The following is a 10,712-nucleotide window of genomic DNA, read 5'->3' as shown; positions in this document are numbered from 1 at the left end:
ATTAATTATTGGACTCATTCTGGACACAAGAAGCCAAAGAAGTTCAATGTCACAGTTGTCAGAGACGAGACCACCCCACAACAATCGCCGGGAGCCAGAGGGGATTGTGGTCCTCTCGTATGCTTGTGCTTGGCGCGTTTGACGACGGGAAGCACAGAGTTTCTACCTCCCACCGATAGAGATAGAGCTGCAGTAGGCTTGTGGTTTCGGCATTATATGGCTAGAGCGATATATTCGAGACGCTGCCTACCTGCATCCGCGTTATGAAAGTATCCATTGTTAATTGGTAAGTCAAATGCAAGTTTTGTTAACATATATAGTCCTTTTGGTTTGAAAATGTTTGGTTAAGTACCTAGAATTCAATAATTTGCTGTTTGTAGGTTTTAGATGTGTAGGAAGTCTTGTTTAAGCAAATGTTTGGTTTCTGCAAGTTAATCCTTAAGTGAGCTGCGTGAAATGGATGTACGGGTGCAAAAGTTGATTCATTGATTCAATAATTGATGAGGAAATAAGAATTATTATTATTATTTGATTGTTTAATTGATTTGTAAAAAATGATTTGTAAATGTTGATTTGTTTAATTGATGTGTACATAATTCTTATTTGTGCTTGTTTAATTGATTGAAATGTAATAGTTGATTTGTTGATTTTCAATTTGCATTATGTTGAAGGCAAAACAGACTATCGCAACACGAAACTGACTATCGCAACGAGAGAATCGCAACGCGAAAATGGCTATCGCAACGAGAAAATCGCAATGCGATTTTCATTTCGCATTGCGATTTTCTCGTTGCGATAGCCATTTTCGTGTTGCGATAGCCATTTTCGCGTTGCGATAGTCATTTTCGCGTTGCGATTTCCCCGTTGCGATAGTCAAATGAATGTCTAATAAGTGATAACAACTGAACATATCATAGCAATGTTCAAACTCAAGTTACTAATACATGCCTAACTGAAAATGTTAAAAGTGCACACATAAAATACACATAATACAACGTTTGCATTTAAAAATCACCTAAGTTAACAGTCCCAAAAGGTGAAGCCGGTTGTGATTGAGATTTTGAAGATGATTGCGATTTTCAGAATCTCGTTGCGAAAGTCAGAATCGCGTTGCGAAAGTCAGAATCGCGTTGCGAAAGTCAGTATCGCGTTGCGAAAGTCAGTATCGCGTTGTGATTTTGTATTATCGCGTTGCGATAGTCAGTATCGCATTGCTATTTTCCAAATTTGCATTGCGATTTACTTATTCGCATTGCGAATTGGTAAAATCGCAACGCGAAATTGTAAAATCGCATTGCGATAGTCATAATCGCATTGCGAATCTGGAAACTGATTTGCGATAATGGAGATCGCGATGCGAATTAGCGATCGCATTGCGATTTTGTTGGTCATTTTGGCAAATCCGGAAAAAGTTGGTTAAAATCGTATATTATATGGGATTTTTGGTCACTGAGGTTATTTTGTCATATTAAAAAATTTGGCAACCGGCAAACTTAACTTGTCGGTTTGTGTCGATCCAAATTAAAAATGTATCGATCCATATCAATATAAAGGTAAAAATATGACAAAACCGGTCACGAAAAGACAATACCGGTAAAGCCCTACCAGATATATTAAAAGTGTTGATACTTTAAAACACTAAATCGACACTTTGTGAATTTAAAAGAGAAGCAGTTTTAGCGCCTATAAAGTGTTGATACTTTATAAAAATGTATCGATCCACAACGATATAACAAGTAAAAATATGATAAAACCGGTATCAAAATGATAAAACTGGTAAAGCGCTTACTTTAATAAGTACGTGTAATAAATTATCGATAATTTCAAAGAAATACGTAATTATCCTTTCGAAAGTATCGAAACCTGACATAAAAGTATCGACACTTTGGTAGTTGTGTCGATTAAATATAAATAACATATCCGATGAAAATATAAAGGACATAGCTAAATATCCTCTGAAAATAGATAGAACATATGAGTTTTTTAAATCGAAGCGTAATTGTTGCTGCATTTCAGAAGGTGTTTCTAAAGCGAAGTTTGTTTGTTGTTGCTGCAGTCAAATCGAAAAGTATGTTGTCGAAACCCTAGTTTTTTATTATTACAGTAATCGCAAATAGGGTTTTTATGTGTTGTTTGGGGTTTTGGAGTAAAGAAGCATTTGAGACCGATTACAGGTAGAAAGTGATATTCAAGGTAAAATATAAATGTCGATACTTTTATTAAATATTATAGGTAGAAAATGATATTATAGGTTGTATAAATGTGTCGACACATTTTGTAGTGGCCATTCAAATTCTTTTGAAGAAAAATGTTTTACCACAAGAGTGGTTATCTATATTTGTCTATTGAATAAAGTGTATGTAACAAGTATTTGATTTGATTTGCGTAAATTGATATATGAAGGAAAAATGGAGTCAATGGGTGGAAAAATTGTTGGTAGATCAGATGACTTTGAAATTGAGGCCGAGACTCGAAAGCAACCAAAGGGTGGATATATGTACTTCTAGTAAGTATCAATATCTTTTTGTTATTATTGTTGAAATGATAATTGGATTAAAGTATTTAAGAACTTTAAATTGATTACAACTTTTAAATGTTGACAGTATGGCCGAATGCAAAAGGATGAAGGAAGATGGCACACAGAGCGGTTCGGTATGTAAAATGAAATTAACAGTGAGTATTATTAAGTGTTAATGTATTGATTAAGAAACGTTTATGCTTAATATTAGGTGACAAAAGATGTGAGGTCCAAATGGAATTCGATGAGTGATGCTGAAAAGGAATCTTACATCACACAGTCAAGAAATAATAGTAAAGAATACAAAGAACGGAGGAAATCACATGAAAATAAGGTATTCATTAAACTTGTAAATACGTTGATACAAAATATATAAGAACTATAACATTAGATATTTTTAAAAAATGTAGGAAGTGTCGACAAGGTGCAACATTAAAAGGGTGAATTCATTAATTAAACACCTTAAGGAGAAGAGTCAGTTGAATGTGCTGGGAGAAATAGGTTTTGGATCGTTGGTAGGAGTAAGGGATCGACCTATTCGAAGGGAATTATGTCGATCCTTGATAGCGCAATTTGATTTCAAACAATGTATTGCTAAGTATGGTGATTTTTCATTTCCTCTCAGGATCCCATGTGCTGCAGCCGTATTGGGGGTAGAAAATGAAGGCAAAAGTGTTGTAGAAGTCTGTAAGAGTAAGAACTGGAAATCACTTGCCTCCAAATATGGTTTGAAGTAGAAGGTGACATATGTTGAACTTGAAGAGGAAATAAAAAGTGGATCTTACAGGGGGGATGAGATGAGAGCTAGAGTTCTATAGTACCTTGTCGGTATCTTTTTTTGTCTAACGGGTGATACGTCAACGAACAATGACTATATGAAGCTCATTTGCGATGAAGGCTTGAAGGGTGAATTCAATTGGGCTGAATATGTCCATTCGAGATTGATTGAATCAATAATCACCTTTAAAAATGGCAGCCAAAGATACCTCAAAGGGTGTATAGCAATCTTAGAGGTAAATGACTTGAAGAACTTTTTTGTGTTTTTATATAAAATGATAGTATAGTTATTATATAAAATTATGAATTTTATTATAAATACAGGTTGCACTGTTCGATTTTTGGTCGGGCTGTGAGGCAGTGTCGGCTTATGAAAGAGCCGGAGTTGCACGTATCCGTGCATGGGGGAAGGAGGTGGTTAGAGTGATGGCGAAGTTGAAGTTGAAGTTGGATAGACCGGGAAGCACGAAAGGGTAATAAATGTAATTAAATAATATTAAGAATATAATCAATGTCTTAATATTGTAATTTAATTTTGAAGGTTATTGGCAAGGAGGTGGAGGAGGCAGTGGAGGCAGAGGAGAAAAAAGAAGAGATGGTTGTATTGGGGGATGATGGTGAGGGAAAACAAAGTAACTTCGACGTTTTGATGTCTAAATTGGTTGATATCAAAAAAATCCAATTTGATATCATGCAAAGACAATCAAGAGTCGAAGAAAAACTTGAGAGAGTCGAAGATACACTTGAGAGGCATAAGGGGGAAGTGGAAGGAAAAATAGATGGAGTGGTGAAAGAAGTAGAGGGTTTGAGGGGTGAAGTGGTGAAACAATTTGAGGTGTTAAGGGGTGATCTTAAGATGGTGACGGGTAAAAAATTTGATGGAATGGTGAAGGAGGTTGTGGAATTGAGGAGTGAACTTAAGGGGGTGAAGGGGGTGGTTGATCAATACTGGGATGAAGGAGATCAATTGAAGGGTGAAATAAAAAAGATGAAGAGCTATGTAGAGCAAAAATACGATGAACTAAAAAAATATGAAGAAGAAAAGAGGGAGGAGGAAGAAGAAAAGATGGAAGAAATGAGGAGGAAGGAAGTCGATATCATTTATACACCGGAGAGTGTTATAGCAGTAGATTTGGATTTGGAATATCCTGCACCCCAGAAGAAGAAGCAGAAGATAAGTTGAATAAAAGAAAACTTAATTTGATCTTTATCATGTTGTTGTGACAAAAAATTGTATGTAAAATTGTAGGTTGAAAAAGTGGATATTTCAAGCGGAATTGATGACATCGAAGCTGCAATTTGTAATTATTTATGGAATAGTGAGTTAGAATCGGGGTAAGTGAAATATATTGCTTTGTGAGTGATATTTAAATATTTCATGACAATATATTAATCCTAATGATTCATACAGATATTATGTAATCTCAATGGGAAATCAATTCGCTAGTGTATACGACGTTGCAACGTTGAAGCCTACGGAATAGGTTGGCGGTGTGGTAAGTAGAAAGTAGAAAATGTTAAAACTTATTGAATATGTTCTGATTGTACAATTAATTTTGTTAGGTTATTGATTTGCTCGCCTGGACAGTATGCTACGATTCTCAAAAGTCACTCCGGGTTTTATGAGAGAATATGTATACAACATGTATCGACACTTTGTTGAAAAACCTCAGGTTTTATTGGCTATGCTGTCAACATGATTAACCTGGATAATCCCAGTTACAAAACTGATTCCGGACATGATTGCGAGAGACTATATTCTACAGATTGTTTGGCATTTATGTGATGATGCGGATAAAATATTAAACGGTCTCGTAATCTACAATAAAAATAGACTAAGAGAGTAAATTTTGTAAATATAGGGTTAATTTTGTATAATTTACATTATACTCAAACTGAGCTTGACTTGAGAACATGTTAGTTTGTTATGTCCATCACCGTTGCAGTACCCACATCGCCTAATTATCTTCTCAACCTTGTTCTTCGGTACTTCTTTTCGCTTGCATTGTTTTCGTTGAGGGTCACGAACGTTGTTTACTACAATGCTCTGGTTAACTAAATCATTCAAACCAAACGAGTTTTCTAATTCTTCTATTAGTCTTTTTATCTCATCTCTTGCGATTTTGAAAGACTCGTCTGTCTTTGATGCAATGTAGCATAACCTACTTGACGTTGAACGTAGAGCAGCAAACCGTGCCATTTGCAACACTTCTGGAGACACATTCAAGTCAACATAACTTGGTGCAGAAGCCTTAGCATCATTAGTCCACCTACTTTGAATCAAAGTCTCGGGCAAATATGTGTAATCCAAGTTCTTCAAAATGTGAAGTTGATGGTGATACGGAAGTCCAACGGTCTCGAATTTTTTGCAGGATCAAATTAGGGTTTCTGTACGAGAATCAAAACTAATTTCAAATTTCCTATTTTTTCCTTTGCTTTACCTCTTTGAAGTGCATTGTAGAGGTCTTTATGTGTAAATCCAACATTATGATAGCCCCCTGCATGCTGCGTTAAATAGTTCATTACTTGAGACGTGCCAACACCGACCTCTTTCAATGTTGTTGCCTCATCGATATCAGCCTTACTTACAGCTCTATTAGAACGCATAAATGATGTCATAGCAGGTGTGCACAATGCATGATTATGTTCCTGATAAGACTTACTTATAACCCACTGATCGTTTGTATTTGTTGTTGTAACTACGACTTTAGCCTTACATCATGTTCTTGTGACTGGCGTATGAGCACGTTGACGATTAGCAGTATTGACTTTTGATGCTCGAAACCCTTCTTTGGAACAACAAAATTCTTGTGTCTTTACATTCCTTTCCACGTCAAGCCATGTTGTTCCCTTACATGCACTAAACTCATGTTCTCGTGCGAATCCCTTGTAAAAGTACCAAGCTTGATCACATGAACAGAAGAGCTAACCAACCAATCTGTCAGATTCATCAACATTATGTACTTCATGGCATTCCTCGGTTGGCTTAACATTGTCTGCATCAGTATGATCCATGTCAAAAATTTTGTTGTGCAAGTTCAGTGAGTTGATGGAGATGTAAGCAAAGGTTCATTGAACATGTTTCAGTCGTGTTGCTTTCAATAGGATGTGGTATTGGTAGTGGTAGTTAAAGGGTGGGTACAACATTAAATTCGCAGTACATATTTAGGTATGTACAATAAGTGCCTAAATATTTGTCGATACATTTTATACAAGTATCGACCCAAAAAACATCAAAACCAATAATTATAATGTAATAGGTAAATTAACAATGTAACCGATATAAATATACCGGTTAATTAGAAAACATGTCAACATAATGTATCGACACTTGTGTAATTTGTGTCGATACTTATTGTGCAGGATGAATGCACAAACGAGGTGCACGCATAAAGTGTTGACACTTAATAAATTTGTGTTATCTCCTCGGTCCATCCCTGGCTGTATTATCTCCTCTTTGAGGTGTATTTGGTATTCCTTTGTTATATGTTGATTTTTCTTTTTTTCCTCCCTAAAACGTATCATGTAGGGATCACCTTGAAACCTACACCAGTGACTACACCATACAAGTATTGGTGGGGTATTGTGTAGTCTATATTTTCATGCAAACTTTCATGATTTCGGGGACCGTTTTCATGTCATTGCTTGCCGGATCCCTGTTTGGATTCTTCAAAGGTGTAGCTCTCGTTGTGTTCACCACCGCTGGTGCTTCCTCTTGCTATTTCCTGTCAAAAGTAATAGGGCGGCCCCTTGTGTTTTCCCTTTGGCCCGACAAGCTGAGCTTCTTCCAAGACCAGGTGATTTTCAAGGAGTTTTTTTCCGAAATATCATCGATGACCAGTATATTTATCGATCTAACACCGGTCAGATTATATTTTTCGATCTAATATCCGTAGCAGTAAAGCGCGCCCCTTGACCCGCGCTATACGCTGATTTGATGCCACGTGGGGTATAGCGCGTCCCCTGTACCGCGCTATATGCTGATTTGGAACTACGTGGGGTATAGTGCGCCCCCTAAACCACGCTATATCTGTGTATCTAGACAATTATCCGCGCTATACCATAATTACATATATCGCGGTGCAGGTATCGCGACTTGTATGACTATATATACCCTTCTCTCCCGGTTATGTTCCTCGCATCTCTCCTCTCAACTTATAAATTAATACAACAATTTCGTCAACGAGTCAATAATTTTGGCAATCTTCTCATATTTAGTTTAGAAGTTCGTGCGATTTTTCGTTATAAGGTAATTTTGTTATAAATTTTTTTATTATACTTATTATTTATTATGATTGTTTGAAAAATATTATATTAATTATTTTTAATTAATTTTTATGTTTGTAAAATTGAAAAGCGAGAGTATACTTCGAAATAGTTTTACGGTGCAGGTAATAATATAAAATTATATTATTTAAATTATTTACATTGATGTGAAAAAATTTATTGTGTTATATTTTCGTTCATATATAATTTATTTAATCAGGTTTATTTCAGTTATTTTTTTTGCAGATATAATATTGTCGCACTTTTAAACTCAAAGAATGGCGTGACTTTCAGCTATTGTTTATTATGATGGTGAAATTCGAGAAGATGAAACTGACGTTTTCGTATCAAATGAGCGTGTTAAAATATCATTAAAGAGAAACATAACTCTTGAGGAGTTGATAACGAAGATTTCAAGGAAGATTCAACTACGATGATGATGTAGTTCCAGGAAATGTGGCACAAACTGACCCTCCTCCACACATGTATGAAGCTGATTATGATGGAATATACGAGCCAAAATTTGCGGATATGCCTCATCTTGGTGACAATGGATATTACTCATTAATAAATAATGGTGAGTTATCTTTAGTCATAAAGTTTTCAAGCAAAGAAGATCACCTTCCATTATATATCTGCAAAAAATTTATTCTTAATCTAATAATCATGCATTAAATAAATCAACAAATTATTACTAATAATTTAAATTAAATTAAAACGCTAAAATGTTACCGTATCAGCAAAGTGTCGAGATATATGATTTCCATTTAAGCGAAGTAGACACCTTCCATTATATATCTGCAAAAAATTTATATTAGTAAAATATTAAATAAAGTAAAATACTTAAATAAATTAAATACATAACATTAAAAATATTATAAAATATACTTTAAACGAGAGAGTATTTGAGAGAATTTGGTGTGATAAAAGTGATTGAGGATGAGGTATTTATAGGGAAGGGTAGGATGTGAACGGTCGGGTAATTAAAGCTATAGCGCGCCCCCTGTACGCGCTATACTCCACGTGTTAGATAAATAAGTATAGCGCGGAGCAGGGGGCGCGCTATAGTCACCTGTAACCCAGTCAGCGTATAGCGCAGTGAAGGGGGCGCGCTATACCCCACGTGACACCAAATCAACATATAACGAGAGTCAGGGGGCGCGTTTTACTGCTACGGGTGTTAAATCAAAAAATATAATCTGACCGGTGTTAGATCGGTAAATATATCGATCACCGGTGATATTTCTGAAAAAATGCTGATTTTCAATTCCTATTCAAACTATCTTTGTTACATTGAGATAAGGAAAATGGAATAAACTCAACTCCATGCTTGCAGGTAGCTCAAAGAAGGGAGCGTATGTTGAACTATATGCTTTTCCTTAGGCTTACTCCAACTTTGCCAAATACATTCATTAATGTAGCTTCACCTATTGTGGACGTGCCTTACCATATTTTCTTCCTGGCAACGATTATTGGACTCATCCCTGCTGCTTACATAACTGTCAGGGTATCTAACTTTGGAACTTCCATGTAAAAGTTGCAGTGAAGCTCACTTAAATGCCACTCTTTTTACTTCAATATTGCAAACTTATCTGTTTCTTCTGCAGGCTGGAATAGCTCTTGGCGAGTTACAATCAGTCGGGGACCTTTATGATTTCAACTCAATCGCCACTCTTTTCCTTATAGGGGTCGTCTCGGTCACACCTACAGTTATGAGCAAGACCAAATCATAGCGTTTGACTGGCAGAGCTTGCTTGTAAACGGAACTCCAATCTCTTGGTAACCATTAGGGTTGCCCAAATATTACCGTGCCGAAGGGATGAAATGCAATGTGCTGCTGCTGTATGTGCGGTTAATGGAGCTTACTCTGGTCCTGCTGATCCTGACGATATCAATCATCAAGTTCTTAGGTTTGCATTGTGTTTGCTTTACCCATTGTTAGACACATGAAAAAGTTGGGGGAAAGCTATTATCTGTTACGATTTCAATTTTTTTGTTAACAATAATGTTAGAATCTGTATATCCTTGGAAAAATTACTCTTCTCAGTGTTTGTTCTGGTCTCAGTATAAAATAAATGGCTAGGTTCCCATGCTTAACGCACAAGAAACTGATAGGTTAAACTGTTTAATGTCTATTGCTTTGCAGATAAGAGAATTATATATATACCAAGATTAACTTCACAAGCAATTTTACGTGCCCTAAAGAAACAATATCTTGAGCTGCAAATAATCGTTGCTTCCTAATTTGTCCAAAGATTTGTCTTCAGGAAAGAAGTAGCTAAAGAACAGGCTACAAGAGCTTATTTATTTAACATGCATCGTCGTTCGTTTATTTATTTATAGTATTTCCTTGAGGTCTTAAAGAGCTTGCATCTTTATTCATGTGAAAGATGAAGAACGTCTTCTGCAACTATTTCCTTTATGAGTTGCACCATTTATCCTCGATGCAAATGCTTTACTGGTGAAAGTAGATGAAAGATGAGAATGCTTAAAACTTCAAGCTGATGAACAATTTATGGTGAAATGTCATCATGTTTGGAGGTTTCTTCACCATTTTAAGACGGTTAGAAAAGAATAAATCCTTGATGCTCAACTGTTTTATGGAATACGCAGGTTCACAACATCAGACTATGGCACACCTGCAATTCATTTTAGGGTAAATACAAATTTAGTACCTAAACTGTCGGTTTTGGTTTAGTATTTAAATTTTTTATTTTTTTTCAAATTCATGCCAAACATTTATTTATTTTTCATTTTAGTACTTCACCGTTGACAGCATTGCAGTTTTTTATGAGTAAATTATATCATTCGTCACTCAACTATCTTCTCACTTCTATTCTGGTACTAAAGTTTAAAAAATTTCAATTTAACTACTCAACTTTCAAATTACTGCTATTCTAATCAATCTAATTTATTTTATTAATTATTTTTGTGAAATGACATTTTTATTATTATTTTATTATATATAATTAAAAAATAAGTTTAGAAGTTAGAGTGATTAAATTAGGAGTAATTTGAAATTAAGTAATTAAATTAAAAAAAATTAAACTTTAGTGATCAAAATAAGATTGAAAAGATAGTTGAGTGATGAATGATGCAAATTATCTATAAAAAATGTGTCATGTGATAATCACCCGTTAAATTTTAACGG

The 10,712-nt window shown here is 35.3% G+C and overlaps 1 protein-coding gene across 2 annotated transcripts; it reads left to right on the top strand.

Moving 5' to 3' along the window:
* Window positions 1-6,748: 6,748 nt before the first annotated feature.
* Window positions 6,749-9,457, top strand: LOC120200429 (uncharacterized membrane protein At4g09580-like). 2 transcript variants are annotated; one of them, XM_039201288.1, is made up of 4 exons: window positions 6,749-7,092; window positions 8,898-9,068; window positions 9,169-9,342; window positions 9,392-9,457. In XM_039201288.1, exons 1-3 carry the CDS (start codon window positions 6,898-6,900, stop codon window positions 9,292-9,294), a joined length of 492 nt encoding a protein of 163 aa, XP_039057219.1. In that variant the 5' UTR covers window positions 6,749-6,897; the 3' UTR covers window positions 9,295-9,342; window positions 9,392-9,457. The 2 variants fall into 2 exon arrangements, with proteins under 2 accessions (XP_039057219.1, XP_039057218.1); XM_039201287.1 differs by lacking the exon at window positions 9,392-9,457 and having other exon boundaries at window positions 6,751-7,092; window positions 9,169-9,353.
* Window positions 9,458-10,712: the final 1,255 nt, after the last annotated feature.

Source organism: Hibiscus syriacus, unplaced genomic scaffold, assembly GCF_006381635.1.
Source record: "Hibiscus syriacus cultivar Baekdansim isolate YM2019G1 unplaced genomic scaffold, ASM638163v2 tig00005974_pilon, whole genome shotgun sequence".
Lineage (NCBI taxonomy): Eukaryota > Viridiplantae > Streptophyta > Magnoliopsida > Malvales > Malvaceae > Hibiscus > Hibiscus syriacus.
The sequence above is the reverse complement of the archived record's forward strand: the minus strand, read 5'-3'. Positions and strand labels throughout refer to the sequence as shown.

Excerpts from the sequence above, each read along its gene's own strand:
- LOC120200429 (XM_039201288.1), top strand. The coding sequence starts at position 6,898 with ATGCAAACTTTCATGATTTCGGGGACCGTTTTCATGTCATTGCTTGCC. Across the intron at positions 7,093-8,897 it reads TGAGCTTCTTCCAAGACCAG|GTAGCTCAAAGAAGGGAGCG; the intron begins GTGATTTTCAAG and ends CCATGCTTGCAG. Across the intron at positions 9,069-9,168 it reads CTGCTTACATAACTGTCAGG|GCTGGAATAGCTCTTGGCGA; the intron begins GTATCTAACTTT and ends TTTCTTCTGCAG.